This window comes from Sebastes umbrosus, chromosome 15 (genome assembly GCF_015220745.1).
Source record: "Sebastes umbrosus isolate fSebUmb1 chromosome 15, fSebUmb1.pri, whole genome shotgun sequence".
Taxonomy (NCBI): Eukaryota; Metazoa; Chordata; class Actinopteri; order Perciformes; family Sebastidae; genus Sebastes; species Sebastes umbrosus.
In genome coordinates, this window is record NC_051283.1 from 4138377 (window position 1) to 4159258 (window position 20882).

General features: G+C 42.8%; 2 protein-coding genes across 23 annotated transcripts in view; both read left to right on the forward strand.

The window, feature by feature from the left end:
- Positions 1-10589, forward strand: part of LOC119502696 (major histocompatibility complex class I-related gene protein-like) — a 93418-nt gene extending 82829 nt beyond the window's left edge. The window contains exon 6 of the mRNA XM_037793846.1: positions 10405-10589. Within this exon, the coding sequence (XP_037649774.1) occupies positions 10405-10514 (110 nt within the window). The 3' untranslated portion in view covers positions 10515-10589. The remainder of the gene's footprint in view (positions 1-10404) is intronic.
- LOC119502682 (major histocompatibility complex class I-related gene protein-like) overlaps positions 1-20882 on the forward strand; it is a 334522-nt gene that overhangs the window by 96206 nt on the left and 217434 nt on the right. For 13 of the 22 annotated variants that reach the window (XM_037793766.1, XM_037793771.1, XM_037793765.1 and 10 more), the window contains exon 2: positions 4963-5229. The exons of 6 other annotated variants lie outside the window; for them this stretch is intronic. In XM_037793766.1, coding sequence (XP_037649694.1) covers positions 4963-5229 — 267 coding nt within the window. Of the gene's footprint in view, positions 1-685; positions 771-4962; positions 5230-20882 lie in introns of those variants that run through there. 3 more of the 22 variants (XM_037793764.1, XM_037793778.1, XM_037793777.1) reach the window with 3 other exon arrangements.

Below are 20882 nucleotides of genomic sequence, written 5' to 3' on the forward strand. Positions count from 1 at the left end.
ATACACAGAAATACACACAGCCCATATTCAGAAATTGTGCATTTGAAACAAGCCGTTTCTGTCCATTTGTGATGTCACAAATATACAATATTCAGACCATTACACGGTTTTTAATGTAAACATTCTAAATGTGTCCCAGTTTATTCCTGGTTGCAGTGTATGTTAATGACATCAGCTGACAGGAAGTGAACATGGACCCATACTGTTGCCAGGCAACGCAATTCTGTTTAAATTCCGTTGAAATTCACTAAAACGGAGCTCTTCAGACAGAGGGTTAATACAGGTATATTCAAGCAGACAGTATGAGGAAAATAAATGTTTTTTGAACATTACAGCATGTGAACATGTTCTAATAGAAAACAGAAAATACAAGTATGAACCTGAAAATGAGCACGATATGGGACCTTTAAGTACAGCAGTGAAAGCTACTGAAAACCGCAAATTGGAGCGAACTACAAGGAAACTGTGAAATTTTGCTCAACATATTTTTTTGTGGATATTAAGTAAAAAAGTTTTAAAAAATAGGCTATAATAATTATAATTCTTTTAAAGATATAGTACATTTCAAAAGACGCGGATTGGTCTCGCTTATGAGCCTCTGATAATATCAGCCCCTCAACTGGACGTCATAACTCCCTCCAGGAACCTGACCCATGTCTAAATATTTGCTGGTCAGCTGGCTGTAGCTCTCACTCTCTCTTACTACTCAAACAAGATGAAGTTACTCATTTTGCTCAACTTGCTCCTCTTCTGTCACGTTGCATCTACAGGTAAGATCATATTGTGATTCTCACCGTTATTTCTTGTTATTCTTGTTGCTGCAAAACTTGTTTGTTTTAGTCACTTTGTAGTGCGACATTAAGGAACCACTTTAACTTTGTCACACTGAACTTACAATAATGTCACAATAAATCAGACAAGGAGACCTGCGCTTGACTACTACTATGCTGGTAGGATAGGGGAATAACCGTGGGACATCAGTAAAAATGCTCTTGAGATGGATTTGTCTTCAGTGAACTTTATTGTAAACTTCACGCACTGTGCACCATTTGTGTCCGTTTTGTGTGGTTCTGTAACATACAACGCTGCAACCTTACTCTACAGAATACAGCATTATGTACATAATTTCACCATATAACTAACATTACTACCATATACAGGATATACTGTGATCCTTAATACTATTACACAGTTGCTGTCAAATAACAGGACAAACAACATTATAGCTAATAAATTAAAATAACATTCAATATCTCTTATGCACTATCTCTTATGAACACATGGTTCTACTGGACAGCGCCCCTCTTATCTCGTACTACACTTGCTGCTTGTCTGTGTGCAATGAACGGCACACGAGAGCAGTGCCTCGTTAGGAACGCCCTCTAGACATGTAAACATCACCATTTCACTCAGCATGGCATGAAACATAAACACAGTAAATACAGAGCTTACTCTGTAACGAGCATGGCTAACAGTTATGCATCCCTCATGTAACAACTTAAAGGTCCCATATCATGCTCATTTTCAGGTTCATATTTATATTTTGTGTTTCTACTAAAACATGTTTACATGCTGTAATGTTCAAAAAAAACTTTATTTTCCTCATACTTTCTGCCTGAATATGCCTGCATTCACCCTCTGTCTGAAATGCTCCATTTTAGCGCATTTCGACGAAATTGTTACATAATTGCGTTGCTTGGCAACAGTTTGGGTCCATGTTTACTTCCTGTCAGCTGATGTTATTTACATACACTGCAACCAGGAATAAACTGGGACACATTTAGAATGTTTACGTTTAAATCTGTGTAAAGGGTCTAAATATTGCATATTTGTGATATCACAAATGGACAGAAATCCTGACCACTTGTTTCAAATGCAGAGTTTCTGAATACTGGCTGTGTGTATTTCCCTGTGGATTGAGCGTTTCGATACTTTCACAGTATTTATATAAAGGACTTAAGCCTGCTTTATAATATAAAAGACATGAAAATCTCACTTTTTTATAATATGGGACCTTTAAGACTTATATCTTCAAATAGCAAAAAGGAAACTTACTTCTAAATGGACGCACACAGGCTCTCACTGTCTAAAATGTCCAAACTGTGCAGGACTAATTGCGTTGTAGCTCAACTACAGCTCACTTGTCACTGAACTCTCTGGAGCGACAGAAAAAGGAGACGATTTACCTCTGCTACGAAGGATTGATTGACAGGCTACTCAGCTAATAGAAATGCACTTAGCAAAATGATAATTAAGAATATAAGGCATAGATATTCAAACCACATAAACTGAGGTAGAAAATGCTTGAAAGGATATGGAATCTTCTTTACAGTTTTTATATAGACCTACATGCCATTGTGTCACAGAACGACACATAAATCGTATATATACTGGAAAAACAAAGTTCGGAAACTTGTGTTTGGTGGATTATTTCTCTGTTGTTACAATGCTAATGGTCATTGTATTTTACATCGTTGGAAAGCCTGTTTATTTACCTTCGAAATGATGTCCCACTTGTAAGGATCATGCATTTGTGGGATGAGCAGCACAGCTGATTATGTGGGTAGCGCCCAAGAAAAATTTGTCAAAATGCTCTGCCAATGGTAAACAGTGTATTCTCCTGTTGGTGTTGACTCTTGTTTTGAGTTGTTTGGTGGATTGGATGATTGAACTCTCTATCAGTAACAAGGAACAAACATGACATATTGGCTATTTTACACTTTATTCATTTAATACACCGTCAGGAGCCTCAGTAGAGGTGGAAGATCCATACGCAGCCACAACAGCCTGGCACCTCCTCCTCATGCTGGTCACCAACCTGGTCACACGTTGCTGTGGGATGGCGTTCCATTCCTCAACCAGGATTCGTTAAAGGTCAGCCAACGAAGTTGTGTTGGTCACTCTAACACATACAGCACGCCCAACCTGATCCCACATGTTGAATTGGGTTGAGGTGTGGACTCTTGGCAGGCCGTTCCATTCTCTCTACTCCCACATTGTGGAGGTAGTCTGTAATAACCCTGGCTCTGTGGGGGCGAGCGTTGTCATCTTGGAGGATGAAGTTAGGGGCCAGATTGTGGAGATATGGGATCGCCACTGGCTGCAGAATCTCATCCCGATATCTCACTGCATTGAGATGGCCTTCAATGATGACAAGCCTTGTTTTGCCAGTGAGGGAGATGCCCCCCCCCCCCACCATGACACAGCCTCCACCAAAAGCTGTTACTCCATCGGTGCAACAATCAGCACAGCGTTCTCCGCGTTGTCTCCATACTTTGACCTGCTGTCCAACTTTGGCAGACAGAACCTGGACTCATCACTGAACATGACATTCCCCCACATGTTCAGGTTCCATTGTCTGTGTTGTCGACACCAGCGCCAACGGGCCTGACGGTGAAGGGTAGTCATTGCAGGCTTCCTGGTAGCCTTATGAGAATACACTGTTTAGAGCATTTTGGCAAATTTTTCTTGGGCGCTACCCACATAGTCAACTGTGCTGCTCATCCCACAAATGCATGATCCTTACAAGTTGGACATCATTGCGAAGGTAAATAAACAGGCTTTCCAACGATGTAAAATACAATGCCAATTTGCATTGTAACAACAGAGAAATAATCCACCAAACACAAGTTTCCGAACTTTGTTTTTCCAGTTTGTATGCTTTAGTTTAGGCAGTAATATATCAATAACATCGTCATAAATGTGATAAAGGAAACCTTGACTGTTGCTAGGAGACATAACCTCTGTGCTGTGGGAAATGCTGTGATGATAGAGAGGACATACTGTCCCCCAATATTATTGTTTATGTAGAGTGACAATTAAATCAAAATTATATATTACAGCAATTCCAACACATTTACTAGGTTTCCTTAATAATAATTCTATCAACTGTAAAAGAGCAAATCTCTGATGTTAGCAGGCCTACAATAATATAAATATAAATATAATAAATCTCCCTCTCTGTGTCTTCCTCAAGCTCAGGTCCTCTATGAAAATAGAGGTGCAAAGTGTGCTTTGCACCTCTTTGTTAACACATTGTATTTCATTACACACTTTGCTGTTGTACGTAGCATGTTATTGTTGTTCTATGTTCAAATTTTATATTTTCTAAGCTAGTTGTAATAGTCTGGTATATTTATAGTGTATTTTAATATATTCTTTATATTGAGTATACTATAGATATTACCTCTAGTGTTAATATGTATATTTACTGTTCCTGTGCATTGCTTGGATACTCTGCTGCTGTAACACAATAATTTCCCAATTTGGGATCAATTAAGCACATCTATCTATCTATCTATCTATCTATCTATCTATCTATCTATCTATCTATCTATATATCAGTAATGAGAATGGGTCTATAACATATTCTTCTGTAGCTCAGAGTAATTCAACATATTTTAAAATTCTCCTTTTTGGGGGTATTGACAACCAATTAACCCATTTGTGCCCAAAGACTATATTTAGTATGATAAGGACACATTTGTTCTGATCGGTCAAAAGTTTTGAAAAGTGGTACGAATATACTTTGGGCAAGTATCTAACAGTACAACACTTTTTACACTGCATATGTGTGCATATCTTTGATATATACTATATATATATATTCTTTGTATGAGTTCATAGATACCAAATACTTGATTGTGCCCTTTGTAGTTTCTGAGATACAGACATTTTCTTATCATACTACTGTATATCTCATCTGAGGACACGTGACTACTGTTTTTACCTCAAATATAAAGGAGTGCAAAAACAGTAGGCCCATGTGCCCAAAGACTATATTTAGTATAATAAGAAAAACTCACCTTACAGCCAAACGGTTTGACCAATTTTGAAAATGTCTTCAAATTAGTGCTGAGGCAAGCCCAAAATTAAAAATTTCAGTTGTGGGCACAAATGAGTTAATCAATCAATCCCTCAAAAATGTTTAAATTCCAATTCAAAACCTTCTTTGTCTTGCAGTGAAACACTCCCTGAAATTTTTCCTTACTGCAACTTCTGGAGTCCCAAACTTCCCAGAGTTCGTGGCTACCGTGATGGTCGATGAAGTGTTGGGGGGTTACTATGACGGCAACATTAAGACCCCAGAACTCAAACAGGACTGGGCGAGGAAACTAGCAAAGGATGAGCCCCAACACCTGGAGTGGTATTCTCAGGAGTGTTTTGGTCGCCAGCATTTCTTCAGAGCCATCTTGGACAGCCTGAAGCAGCGCTTAAACCAAACTGGAGGTACAGTATGTTTATGTTCATATGTAACTTTTTACTGGTGAAATGTTTCCTCCCTCTGAGGTGAGACGTAGCTTACAGTATAAACACACTGAGCCAATGTGTTTGTTTTAGCACCAAATCTGTAACAAATGGTATCAAACCAAAAAATGCTGCAACAATTTATGAGACATAATAGAGCATGGGAATGACCATCATATACTTCTATCATAATGTTCTACGCTCTTATACACTTTCACTATTTATTTGAATTTATTCATCCATTTATTAATAAATTTGTTTTTTTTATTTATGACTAGAACAACTTGCCACACAGTGCTGCATCTCAAATGAATCTCCAGGTTCCTAGCTTTCAGATGATGTACACCACTTCTATGTGACATCTACTGTTGACTATTTATCTACCCCTGAACATCCCCTGTACCCCACCCCTCTAAAACAGAAGGTAGAATGGTAAAGGAGCTGGCTGTACTGAGATGTCTCTTTTTTCTGTCTCTGTCTCTCTCTCAGATGTCCACATTTTTCAGAGGATGAACGGCTGTGAGTGGGACGACGAGACTGGAGAGGTTGTTGGTTATAATCAGTACGGTTATGATGGGGAAGACTTCCTTGCATTAGACCTGCAGACGCTGACATGGACCGCTCCAAAACAACAGGCCTTCATCACCAAACTTCAATGGGATAATGACAAAGCTAGATTAGAATACAACAAACACTACTACATCCACAAATGTCCTGACATGCTGAAGAAGTACCTACACTATGGAAGGAGCTTTCTGCAGAGGATAGGTAGGATCACATGGCAAGATGTACTGTTGTACATGGACTCAGTGCTTTTAAGGCACTGTATCATTCCAATGAACATAATATCCTGACACATCCTGGTGTCTCAGTACAGACTCATCTGTGTCTGTCCCTCTCCCCAGAGCGTCCCTCAGTGTCTCTCCTCCAGAAGACTCCCTCCTCTCCAGTCAGCTGCCACGCTACAGGTTTCTACCCCGACAGAGCTGTGATGTTCTGGAGGAGAGATGGAGAGGAGATTCATGAGGACGTGGACCTCGGAGAGATCCTCCCCAACCACGATGGATCCTTCCAGATGAGTGTTGAGCTGAACCTGTCATCAGTCGCACCTGAAGACTGGAGGAGGTATGACTGTGTGTTTCATCTCTCTGGTGTGGTGGACGACATCGTCACCAGATTGGACAAAGCAGTGATCAGGACCAACTGGGGTAAGACTGGAATATACTTGTATATTTGTTTATTTATTTGCAACAGATTCCTGTAACATTTGGTGGACAGTTAGACCATAATTAAGGAAGAACTTATTATAAACTAGTGTGTATAGTGCCAAAATGTTAACTTCAACTGTGTTGTCAGAAAAACATAAAACATAATACAAATGTAAAAACAAATGCTTAAAAAAACATATAAACTCACATAAAACAAAGTAGAGCAGTGACAGTTTGTGCCTTTACTGGAGACAGTATTGAGATGACAGGAAACGAGGGAGAAAGACCCAACAAAGATCTGTTGCTCTCAAACTGGGGACATTATGGTTCGTGGTCGGCGTCTTAACCTGTCAGCTACAGGTGCAAAGTTTTTGATATGTTACTATTTTTCTACAGTGGGACTGGCTGTGAAATTTTCCAAGTTCTGGTTTATTACATCAGTGGTTGTCACGAACGTCAACCTGATTATTCTAAAGTTTGAGAACCACTGTATTACATAACCAGCCGTAAGTCTTAAAAACGTGCAACAGCAACCACATTTAGAGGACCGGTGCTGACATTTACTCTGAGAGGTGCTGCCAAGTTTGATGGCTTTTCACACATAGATGGTGCTAAATAAAGTTCAGTCAGGACCACTTTAGTCAAAAACACTTATCCCATTTGCAGTAATATATACATTATATTTGGCGGTATGGCTCTGCTCTGGGACCTCCCTGCCCATCCACGCGCATGCGTGGATCCACGACCCTACGTGGTAGCATGAGGCAAGGTGAGCACTCCTTGCCCTTCCATGTGCAGACATGGAAAGCCAAAGGCAGGGAGAGCAGCAGCAAAGACCCCCAAAACAACCATACCAGGCAATCCTCCCTGGCCTTCCATGCGCTTACATGGAAGAGCCACAGGAGGAGCTAGCTGAGCACCCTGTGAAACCCGTGCAGATTCAAACGACATACAGTGATGCCATCTGCATCTACACAGGTTGCGCCCCTCCACGTGCATACGTGGAAAGCATAAGGCAAGGAGAGCACACCTCCTTGCCCTTCCATGTGCATACATGGAAAGCTAAAGACAGGAGCGCAGCAGCAAAACCCCAAAAATGACCACACCAGTAAAACCTCCCTGACCTCCCATGCGCTTACATGGAAGAGCCACAGGAGGAGCTAGCTGAGCACCCAGTGAAAACCCGTACACTGGTTAAACCAATGCCACTTTCCAGAAGTGACACAGAACACTAATATTACCCCTCCTGTCATTATTATATTATATTACATTACACTACACTACACTACAATTATTGACCAAGAATTGGTTTACACACATAAGATGCATAAAACAATTACAGTTTAATATACATGTATGTTATAAACTCATAATATACTTACTAGAAAATGGACATTATATTATATGGATATAAATGGATTACCTTGTAATATATAGTCATTCTGAACAGCCTTTACTGGCACAAAATACAGTATATCACAGATCACATGGTTAAGATCATATCTGCCTGTTTTACAATCTTTGACCACCAGGTGGTTTCTTGCACATGATGCATCCAGATATTAACCCTTTTCCGAACCAATATGCTGGAAAGCTTTGATGCTTCATGAAGCTTCAGCTCGCCTGCATCTACACAGGTTGCACCCTTCCACGTGCATACGTGGTTCCACGCGCATACGTGGAAAGCATAAGGCAAGGAGAGCACACCTCCTTGCCCTTCCATGTGCATACATGGAAAGCTAAAAGCAGGGAGCGCAGGGAGCCCCAAAAAATGACCATTCCAAGAAAACCTCCCTGGCCTTCCATGCGCCTACATGGAAGAGCCAGCAGGAGGGGCCAGCAGTACGACTTAATGGAAAGCTAATTAGACTAAAACATATACAGTGAAGCCTTTTGATTCTTCACCGGTTGCAGGCTGAGGCATATGGCTAGAAAGTTAAATGAGAGAGTCAAGCAGATATGCCGTAACATTTACTATATATAGCCAGCAAGTTACTGAGCACTCATAGCTTTTGAGCTTCGAGGATGTCTTGAGCCTCCGGCCGGAGATAACGCTCATAAACGGTTGATGACCATCGGCCCCAAGCCTCGAGTGTGGAGACAAGAGCTGTTAATGCTGCTGTTGTTTCTGCTCCTATGCGGAGAGAATGCACAGTGCAGCGTTCTGGTGGCAGTCCGCATGATTGGCAGAGGAGGCGAAGGTGTGAGGCAACCAAGCTTGGGACATGGGCTTCCCCTCCTCTGTGACAAAGATGACTCTCATTGGCTGGTTTGAGGTCGGCATCTCAGATAGTGGATCATTGAAGATGGGATTAGATTCAGAGATTAAAACAGATGTTCCTTCCTATCTTCATCAGTCTTGAGTGTTTTTTAAAAATATGGTGAAATACTGAGTGTTAATGGTTACGTCAGCTATAGTAAGATCATGCGAAGGATCGAAAATTTGGTGCGTGTAGTGAACTCGCCACCTTTAAGAAACCTGAAAATGCTGTGAGGAAAACAGTTTCTAATAACAGGTCTGTGTACGCACCAAAGCACCCTTTATGAAGGATGGCTGCAAGATTTGGCTTCTCAGATTGTGCGAAATTGCAGCAGCAGGTGGAAATAATGGACCCTGGTGGAGATTTGGACTGCAATTCCCAGAAATCTCCGCGGGATTGTGACGTCATCAAAGCTCGATGGAATGACGTCATCGATCTGCGGTGCGCGTAGAAGTGACGGCCCTTCCGTGTTTTGAAAGAAGCCGGCTTGCTGGAGATGCCGACACGGACTCAAAGCTTGGATCTGGAGTCATATTGGCGAGTGACGACTGGATGCTGGATAGAGCTGTCATGACAGGGTTGTCCTCCTGCTCCAGGGAGCCGGCTGCCGGGGCTGGAGCTCGGACTGCTGGGCTTGGACCGGGGCTTGGACCGGGCCTCGGACCGGGCTCGGACCGGGGCTTGGACCGGGGCTTGGACCGGGGCTTGGACCGCTGGATCTCGTGCTCTTTTGGATGGCGGCTCAGCCGTAGCTGGGACTGCAGCGGAGTTTCGGGCACTTTCTTTCCTTTTCTCAGCGGCTTTCCTGGGAGCGCAGGATTTGAGAAGATCTGCTGGTGGAGTTTCACCATGGACGCTTTCCAAAAACATTTCAAAAAGCTCTTCATGAGAAGACCCGACTGGAGCCGTGATGTGGTTTTCAACCAGGACTTGTAGGAGCCTGGACACTGGCCATTTAGGAAATGCTGGGAGCAGAACTTGAATGTCTACTTATCAGATGCGAGCTCCGGCGGATAGGGAACTTTGCCGATGGCTTCCTCTGCCTCGGGTGCTGTTGTTGTGACTCCATAGCCCAGTCATCATGGACGGAAATCGAAATGACGAGCAGCAGGGTAAATTGAATCTTGTACGTGGAAAATCTGGTTGTTCTCATGTTGCGAGCGGCTTGTAGAGGAAGCAGCAACGGTAGGCCGGCTGAAGCAGCTTAAATAAGGCGCCCTGTATGAAATTGACCAATGAATGCATAGAGAGGAATCAGCTGATCTGTCAGCCGATGCATCAGCTGATCCGTCAGCTGATGCATCAGCTGATTGGCTGGCTTAAGATCAGCTGATAGCCATCATATGAGCAGAGCTTGACATCATGGCCTGCCTGAACTAACGCTACGCTCGATCTTTTATATCTTGAACTCCTGGTTTACTGTACCCACTTAAACCACTGATAAGCTGTGAACCTCTTTGTCAGGGTTTTTATTTACTACACATTTGTTTGACCAATAATGATTGACAGCACTGCCTGAATGTTGATTTGAAAGGAAAGTCATATCCAGAACTGAGGCATTACCACTGAAAACACTTTCAGAACCACACAGCACACAGTGTGAATGAACCCAAAGTGTGAATGTTCTGTTTTGGTTCCAGTTCCTCCTGCAGGGTTCCCTGCTGTTCCTGTTATTGGAGTTGTTGTAGGACTGCTGCTGCTGCTGCTGGCGGTCTGCATCGCTGGACTCTTCATCTGGAGGAGGAACAATAACGGTGAGGAACAGAGATGTTTTTATTCCTCTGATGAATTAAAATAAATACCTGTGATAGTCTCGTCCTGCATATTTAGTGTGGTGCTTCTGGTAACTCAATCCATTTATTTGACTGTGATAGTGAAGCACAAAGTGCTGTTTTTTCTTTTTCTGCTTTCATAAATTCTGAAATGCGAATCATTTTCTAACATTGTTTTCTTTCATCTGTATTTCAGGGTTTCGCCCTGCTAACAGTAAGTATTATACTGCGAAATATTTCACATTATATACAATTATATATATATTTTTTTTCCTTGTGGGCAAGCAATTAATATCCTGTTTTCCATAAAAACAAACGTCCTTCATAATGTGGACACCAATATGACAAGGATTTCCCTTTATTTACTACTTATTTTGACAGCGGGGCAGTGAACATAGAAGAGGATGCTGAACTCCACAACTTTCTGTCTCAGAGGACTTTACAATCTGTACAACATATATTAAATTATTATTATTTTTATATTCCTGGAAGTGAGATCAAAATGTCATGGTCTGGCACTGTATCAGAGAACATTGGACTTTTTCTTTTTGTTATAAGTTAAGACTGTCTTATCTCCTCTTTTTGGTTTATTAGTTCCGTTATTGTGATTTTGGTTAGTTTGGGATTTGGGCTCTTTTATATTCATGCATTCCAGTGTTTCCTGTTTTATTTTGAAATTCACTCTTCCTGTGTCTTGACTGGTTTTACTTCCCACCTTTGTTTGTTTTCCCGCGTTTTTTGATTGTCTGCCCCGCCCTGATTTGTTCCACTTGTGTCTAATCACCCTCTTGTATTTAAGCCCTCTGTTGTTGTCAGTTCGGCGTTGCTCCCGCCTAGTCTGTGTTGTCGCTCGTATTATCTCTGCCATCCTGCCTGTGTTCCTCGTGTCTTCTGGTTTGTAATTTAGTTTTTGATCTCAGTTTAGTTTTTTGGTGCTTTTCCTTTATACGTTGTTTTTCTCAGCCTGCCCTCTGTTTTTGGTTTTCCTTTAAGATTTGTTTTTTCTAGTGATGGCGAGCTGAAGCTTCATGAAGCATTGAAGCTTTCCAGCAAATTGGTTCGGAAAAGGGTTCATTTCTCGAGGCTTCATGTGCTCACGAAACCACCTGGTGGTCAAAGAGTGTAAAACAGGCAGATATGATCTGAACCATGTGATAAGATGAGATGAGACATTCCTTTATTAGTCCCGCAGTGGGGAAATGTGCAGTGTACAGCTGCAAAGGGGATAGTGCAAAAAACAAAAAGCATCAGCTAACACAGTAAAAAAAAGAGAACTAAACAAAGTGTAACAAAATATGAACCATTTAAATAGAAGGAAGTATAAAATAGGAGCAGTCTATACAGTATTGACAATAAACAGACTATTAACAAAATTGCACAAGTGGAAAATGATATTGCAGAGTGAGAATGAAATGAAATTCCACCTGAAAATATCAGGTTGTTGTCAGTTTTTGGTGTGTAAGTGCTCTACTGGGAGCAGTGCTGGTTGTGGTCTACTGGGACCACATATCTGTGATATACTGTATTTTGCGCCAGGAAGGGCTGTAGGGAGTGACCTATAAACAATGAAAATAATATATACTACAATGTAATCCATTTATATCTATATAATATAATGTTTATTTTCTAGTAAGTATATTCAAGATTCAAGATTCAAGATTCAAGATGTTTATTGTCACGCCGGTTGTACAGGTACAAACGTGTGAAATACTTTTCACTAGGAAGCTCCATTAAATAATAAATTATATTACATTTACATTACAATTATAAAAGGAAATACTTTATACAAGGGCATATTAAGAACATATGTATTAACAATATATACAGTATATACAGTATAAGAAATATTTTTGTGTAAGAATGTGTCAAATTAATTATAGATTTAAAAGTCTGATGGCCTGGGGGAAAAAACTGTTCCTCAGTCTGCTGGTGAGAGTCCTGGGGGTCCTGTATCTTCTACCAGAGGGCAGGAGGGAGAACAGGCTGTTGTGGGGGTGTGTCGTGTCCTTAATGACCCTCAGGGACTTCCTGAGGCACCGCTGGGTGTAAAGCTCCTGCAGGCTGGGCAGCTCGCACCCGGTGATGTGTTGGGCCGAGCGCACCACCCTTTCCAGCGCCTTACGGTCCACGTTGGTGCAGCTGCCGAACCAGGTGGTGAAGCAGCCTGTCAGGAGGCTCTCTATGGTGCCCCGGTAGAAGTCCCTGAGGATTTGCGGTTTCAGTCTGAAAGTCTTGATATTATGAGTATATAACATACATGTATAATAAACTGTAATTGTTTTGTGAGTAATGCATCTTATGTGTGTAAACCAATCCTTTTGTCAATAATTGTATTGTAGTGTGATAATATAATAATGGCAAGAGGGGTAATATTAGTGTTCTGTGTCACTTCTGGAAAGTGGCATTGGTTTAATATAATAATAGTATAGTGTATATATAGTATAATAATAGTTCTTTTAATACATCCATTGGTTCAACCAGTGAAGAACTGAACCACTTCCTGAACCTGTCACGCGGTATGGCCGGGCAGCGAGGCTTCGGACGTCATCAATGACGTCATTGGTCTAAAACGATACAAGCCTCGATACGCGCATCGCGGAAAATTTCCTGGATTACTCGACACACGCTCCCAAGCCTCGGCACAGCACGTAACATCACTAGTTTTTTCCACAAGCTTTACAATTAAAGCTTGCTTTTTGTTAACTGTATCTGTCTGCCTGGTCACTCTACATTTGGGTCCACCCTTTAAACTAATACCTTGACAGAATGAACTGACCAAAATGGACCAAACAGAGTTACACATTTTTTCTTTAAAAGTTTGTGAGTTTGAGTTGACTGTGGAAAGACTCGTTTTTGCTCATGCTATTGAGTGGACTTCCCTCCTGGATCAGCTTGCTATGCAGCAGGAGTATTTTAAGGAGAAGCTGTGGGTGAGCCACTTTGTACCCCTTTAAACTAATACCTTGACACAAATCTATTTTACAAGGGAGACCTTAATTCTTAAGTAAAAGTAGCAATAAAAAATACTCCAAATGAAGTAAAAGCTTTCAATGTATGTGTTTTTGTATGTAAAGTCTTAATCTGAAAGATAACTATAGTTGTAAATAACTGATGGAGTAAAATGTATATTAAGTATAAATTAGCAAAAAATGGAAATACTCAAGTAAAGTATATGTACCTCAAAACTGGATTTAAGTACTTGAGTAAATGTAATAAATTGCTTTCCACCTTTGTACAACAAAACCTGAATGGTGTCGTTTTTTTACTCATAGTCTGTGAGGAGAGATCTAGATAGATTACAGTAGGGCTGCAACTAACAATTACTTTCATTGTCGATTAATCTGTCAATTATTTTCTCAATTAATTGATTAAAATGTTAAAAAATGACGATCAGTGTTTCCCAGATGACGTCCTCAAATGTCTTGTTTTGTCCACAACTCAAAGATATTCAGTTTGCTGTCATAGAGGAGGAAAGAAACCAGAAGATATTCACATTTAAAAAGCTGGAATCAGAAAATGTAGCCTTTTTTTAAAAAAGTTCCAAACCAGTTAATCCATTATCAAAATAGTTGGCGATTCATTTAATAGTTGACAACTAATCGATCAATCTTTGCAGCTCTACACTTACGTCAAGGTCCCCTTACTCGCTTTTTCAGGTCCTTTCAACCACGTCTAACATTTGTATTCAGTGGAAGGAGTTTGCTCAGTTGTCATGGCGATGGCTCAGCTATCATCACGTCACCTAAATTCCATACTTTGTATAACAGGTAGGCATTTATAGAATATTTCACAGGATAAGTGAAAACTTTGACCTACTGGTGGAGCCAGAGGAAAATGAAAGGAATCATCAAAATTAGTCGGCTACATCCTCTATCCACCGTGGATATTTGTTCAAAATGTCATCTTAATCTGTCCAGCAGTTGCTGAGATATTTCAGTCTGGACGACAAGTGGTGGAAGACTGACCTACCAATATTGTCATCCCTAGAACAATACAGCGGGACAACACACAGCGGGTTCTCATCCCATCTCGTCACATACTGGCGCTCAATGGTGACTTGTGCATCGGTATCTAACGCCAACAGCCGTGACAAAGCGTCATTTTTTTACAGGGCCACTGCTAGCCATCTACAAATGTTGTAGATCCAAAATGTTTTCAGATACACATTTCGGTGAACTATTTTTGTGAAATAAGAGAAGAATGTTTCCAAACGAGCCTCCATATTGTTTCCAGTTTGAAAGCTGGGAGCAGCAGCCCACGGAGAGAAAGCGTTCATCCAATCAGGTGGCGAGTATGTTGTGTCTAGTGGCAGCCAAGAACCCAGGAAGTGTGCCGTTCTTCGATCCGGACTTTCGTAGTGGCCAAACGGCGGTACTGCAACTTCCGTGTCAGTCACGTGATGCCATTGGGCCCAAAAAGACTTTTTCCCATAGACTTACATTGGGAAAGAGATGTCGGTAACTCAGCGGATAATGTTTTTTTTGGTGAATCAACTTCCTAGTACGAACACTCTAATAGTCCTTATTTTAAAAAAAAAGAAGTTTTTAAGCACTTAAACGCACTAATAGCTGAATCCAGAGTTATTTCCCTTCCCCCGATCATGTGAGTGAGACCCAGACCGAGGCTGGAGCGCAAGCCGTGACGACAGCGTGACGTTGGGACCCCGTGACCGAGTCATGTGACCGAGCGGACGCTACTGCACATGTCCCATCCATAGTCCATCTGCCCAAGATCCGGGTACTTTTCCAGACGGAAGTCGAGCCATTTAGGCTTCATGCGCCACCGATCAACTTCCATAGGAATGAACGGGGCCCTGCCTCCAATGCTGTATCCAGTTCTCTTAATACATCCACGGTGGCAGCCCACCAAGCGTCCAATGTTGGGAAGCGGAGCGTCCCCTCTCGATAAAAAACGCCCCAGTGGACTCGTACCATCAGGCGCAATGGAACACACCACAGGATGATGGAGGAGGGGGGCTCCATAATTAATTTTATTATTTCGAGCAAATATGTATAACTTTGTATTGCCTATGATGGTCTAATGATGCGAGTTGTAGTTGTGCACTTGTGATTCATCTTAAATTTAAGTAATTCATCATTATGATTATTATGATGATGATCATAATTGTGATGCCTCCTCCGGCACATAAATTATGGTAGTAATGGGGCAGACCATGCACAATTCCTGCTGTGCTAATTAATGTGTTTTAAAGAACTGACAAAGTCAGATGCCTGTAGGCATATAGCACACACTTAAAAAGCAAATATAGTTTGCAGAGGTGCAATTATCAATGAAAAAAGTGATTTATTTAAAGAGTCGACATTTAAAACCACAAAAAAAACCCTGCAGGACTTGGACTGAGATCTGGAGATAAAAAGACATCGAGGAAATTAGAAAGAGAAGTAAGTGATCATTCCAGTGCACACTGTAAGCATGTACAGTATGTAACATAATGTATTAATCATTTTTATGTATATATATATATATATATATATAGTATCATCGTATTCTATCATTGTGGATTAGGGGTTGTAATTAATCTCCATGGTAAATTTCCTTAATAATATATTAACTTCCACCGCTCACTTTTAAAGCGAAGTGACAGTAACTCCTTGAATGGTTTGATTATGACGGTTTCAGTTAACAGCAGTGGTGAGTGAATGTAACGTTATGGGCTATTTTTAGGCTACTTACGCATTGAGTCGCTCCGCTATTGTCTGACACGTTTTATCTCGCTGTTTCATTACAGCAGCCGACAGCCGTGTCTCCTTTTCTACATATTATATGTTTAACTTCCTCGTAATCTTCCATTAAAAGCTGTTTCTCACTGGGTTTAAAGTATGCGGAACACTTTTACTCCATTTCAGCATCAGTAAATCTGTGATCGACCTCGTGGTCTATTGAGGAAAGTAGTGAATGCGCATCTATCTGAATTACTTCCACCTGGCTCAACCTGTTCGCTCCTCTTCAGCCTGGCTTGGCCTTCATGAAACCTATTAAACCAGGATGAACTGACTAAAATAGGTCAACCATCGCTTTCTCTCTTATCCTGGATATCTTTAATTCTGCTTTGTGAAACAGGCCCCTGGCTTCACTAACCCTAACAACTGAGATCTGTCATATTATGTCCTGGGCAGTCTAGTAGTTTCCCTGTGTTTCCTCTGTTTCCCTGTCCTTTTGTCTCCTGTGTGTTTTACCCTGTTAGTCTGGTCTGTCTGTTGAGAAGGAGGTGTGGCCATCTCCTCCTCCCTCTCCTGGGCGGTGGTTGCTGGAGCAGCTGACAACAATCAACTAATCAAGACACACTCTGCAGTATATCAACCCTGGTCTTCCTGCCACTCATCGCCAGATCGTTTTTGTCGCCACAGTGGTAGTACGCTTTCAGGCTCACTTACCTTGCTAGTTAGATTCCTTTTTGACTTTGTCCTTGCTCGCTTTTGATCCTGTTGTGCTCATACCTGTTTTTGCATTTTTGCAAAATGTATACCTACCTGCCAGCTGCCTCCGCTTCCTGCTGCTCCTACCTGCTCACTCTCCAACCTCATTGCTTCCTCTTGGATCACAGTGGATCGGGATTACCATCTGGAGGAACACTGGAACCACATTCCCCATGCTCCTCGCTCCCCTTTAAGACTTTCAGTCTTGACTCCATCCACAACAGACTTGGAGAGACTTGCCCTGTCCACCATTTTTGGATTGATTATTAATAATAAATTCTTTATTGTTACACCTTTTAAGACCTGTCTTGTGTGCTGCTTTTGGGTCCACGTCTTGTTTAACCAGAACATAACAGAACGATCTGGCCAAACAAATGGACCCAGCAGACAAAGATGCCATTCAAAAGGTAGTTTCCAGTCATGGAAATTTATTAGGACAACACCATCAATTATTACAAGGACTTAAGGATACATAGCAGGCTTTAGGGAATCAAATCACGCAAATTGGAAAATGTTTGGAAACTATCACTGGCCAATTAGTCCCATCCCCCGCTCCACCTCCGCCTCCTCCGCCTCAGGTAATCAGAGAATCACCTGTTCCACCACCTGAACCATATGCTGGAGATCTGGGAAAATGCAAAGGATTCCACCTCCAGTGCTCACTGGTGTTTGCCCGACAGCCTGTCACCTTTGCATCTGATGAAGCTAAGGTATCGTATGTTACGGGACTACTAAGAGGAAGAGCACTAGACTGGGCTGAAGCTTTGTTGGGAGGTGAAGGAATCAGTTTATTTACCTATGCCCGTTTTATGAATGAACTGAGAAAAGTTTTTGACCATCCTGTATGTGTTGGAGATGCCGCTAAACGTTTGCTCAATCTGAGACAGAGCCAGCCAAGTGTGGCAGATTACTCTGTGGAGTTCCGGATTTTGGCAGCGGAGTCCGGATGGAATGACGAAGCTTTACGAGGAGTTTTTCTACACGGTTTGTCTGAGCAACTTAAAGATGAACTTGCTGTTCGGGATGAATCTGACTCACTTGACATGTTGATTAATCTGTCTATCAAGCTAGATAATCGTATTCGGGAGAGACGCCGGGAAAAGAACTACAAGTCCCAGACTTCCGGGAGCTTTCATGCCGCTTCATCTCCTCTCGCGAGACTTGCCCCCGGTATTCCCGATACCCATGGCTCCACCCCCTGTGCCTCTGGTCAGTCTGAAGAACCCATGCAGGTTGGTCGCGCTAGTCTCACTCCCTCTGAACGCCAGAGAAGGATCAGAGCGGGTGAGTGCATCTACTGTGGTCAAATTGGACATTTTCTTGCTGCCTGTCCGCTCTGCCCAAAGGACAGGGCTCACCAGTAGCTGTGGGGGTACTGGTGAGCACATCAGAAACCCCCTGTAATGTCAGACCCAGAACTCAAATCCCAGCCAGACTCTGTCATAATCAGCTCTCTTTGCCATTACTAGCTTTGTTTGACTCCGGTGCTGAGCAGAGTTTTTTGGACACTGAAATGGTTTCTCAGGCAGGCATTAGAACTGAACCTCTAGATTCTCCAGTCAGAGTTTGTGCATAAGACGGCAAATCCCTAGCTCTTGTCGCTCACCGTACTGAGCCTCTGCTCCTTATTCTGTCTGGTAACCACCGGGAATTAATTCAGTTTTTTGTTTTTTCCGCTCCTAAGACTCCTCTAGTTCTTGGACATCCATGGCTGAAGCAACATAACCCTCACATTGATTGGACCACAAGTAAGATCATTGAATGGAGTAGTTTTTGTCACTCATCCTGTCTGCAGTCCGCATTGCCTCCGATAGAGGTCAGTGTCACTCCTCCAAAGTCTGCTCCTCCTGAACTATCTGTTGTGCCTGTGGAGTATCATGACCTCGGTGAGGTATTCAGCAAAGAGAGGGCTCTCTTTGCCACCCCATCGTCCGTACGATTGTGCTATCGAGTTGCTACCTGGCACCACCTTTCCCTCGAGTCGCCTGTATAATTTGTCACGGCCAGAGAGAGAGACTATGGAGACTTATATTAATGACTCTCTGGCTGCTGGCATTATCAGAGCGTCCTCCTCGCCTCTAGGGGCAGGATTTTTCTTTGTCAGCAAGAAGGATAAGACTCTCCGTCCATGTATAGACTTCCGGGGCTTAAACAACATCACTGTAAAGAATAAATACCCTCTGCCGTTAATCAGTTCTGCCTTTGAACCACTACAGGGAGCCACCATCTTCAGCAAACTGGAGCTAAGGAACGCATACCATCTGGTACGAATTTGTGAGGGAGACGAATGGAAGACGGCATTCAATACTCCACTAGGCCACTTCGAGTACCTGGTAATGCCTTTCGGACTGACAAATGCACCTGCAGTTTTTCAAGCTTTGGTGAACGATGTTTTGAGGGATTTTTTGAACCGCTTTGTCTTTGTCTACCTTGATGATATTCAGATTTTTTCCCGTAATCTCTCAGAACATCAACATCATGTCCGCCAAGTACTCCAGAGACTGTTGGAGAATAAACTGTTCGTGAAAGCTGAGAAATGTGAGTTTCATGTCGACTTCGTGGGATTTCTCTGCTACATATTCGAGAGTGGGCAGGTGAAGACGGACCCGGAAAAGATTAAAGCGGTGGCAGAGTGGCCCAAACCCTCCTCCAGGAAGCTTTTACAACGGTTCCTTGGGTTCGCCAACTTTTATCGCCGGTTTATCCGGGATTACAGCAGAATTGCTGCCCCCTTGACCAAACTCACCTCTCCTGCTGTTCCTTTCCGGTGGTCTCCTGAGGCGGATCAAGCGTTCGCCTTATTAAAGGACCGCTTCACTTCCGCACCTATTCTGGTGGAACCTGACTTTTCGTTACAGTTTGTGGTTGAAGTTGATGCTTCAGACATTGGGGTGGGGGCTGTTCTCTCTCAACACTCCAAACCTGATCAGAAATTGCACCCATGTGCTTTCTTTTCTCGACGCCTATCTCCAGCAGAAAGCAACTATGATGTGGGTAACCGAGAACTGTTGGCGGTGAAGTTGGCTCTGGAGGAGTGGAGACACTGGCTGGAGGGAGCAGAGATTCCTTTCATCGTATGGACGGACCACAAGAATCTTTCCTACATCCAGTCAGCTAAATGGCTGAATTCCCGTCAGGCCCGGTGGGCATTATTCTTTGGCCGATTCAACTTCACCATCACTTACTGTCCTGGTTCAAAAAACATCAAGCCTGATGCCCTGTCTCGCCAGTTTGCCTTAAAGGAGACCCCGAGTGGGTCGGACACCATTTTGCCAGCATCAATGGTGGTGGGAGCTCTAACCTGGGAGGTTGAGTCAGCAGTCCGGGAGGCGCAACATGAGGAACCAGATCCAGGCACAGGACCTGCTATAATCGGCTGTTTGTTCCAGAATCAGTCCGCTCCCAGGTCCTGCAGTGGGGGCATGCCTCTCGGTTCGCTTGTCATCCAGGAATTAGTCGGACTCTGTCTCTCCTCAGACGACACTTCTGGTGGACCACCATGGATAGTGACACCAAAGAATACGTCCTCGCCTGCTCTGTTTGTGCCCGGGGTAAAGCCTCTCATCGACCACCTGTGGGGTTGCTCCGCCCTTTACCAACGCCTGGTCGTCCTTGGTCCCACATCGGCATGGACTTTGTCACCGGTCTGCCTCTTTCTGAAGGTATGACCACCATTCTTACCATTGTGGACCGGTTCTCCAAGGCCGCCCATTTCATTGGTCTTCCGAAGCTTCCTTCAGCTCGTGAAACTGCTGTTCTCTTGACTAACCATGTGTTCCGTCTTCATGGCATTCCTTTGGACATCGTCTCAGACCGTGGTCCTCAGTTTATATCACAGGTTTGGAAGTCTTTTTGCCACGCTCTGGGAGCTACCGTCAGCCTGTCGTCTGGTTTCCACCCACAAACCAATGGACAGACGGAGAGAGCCAATCAGGATCTCCCAACTACCCACCAGGT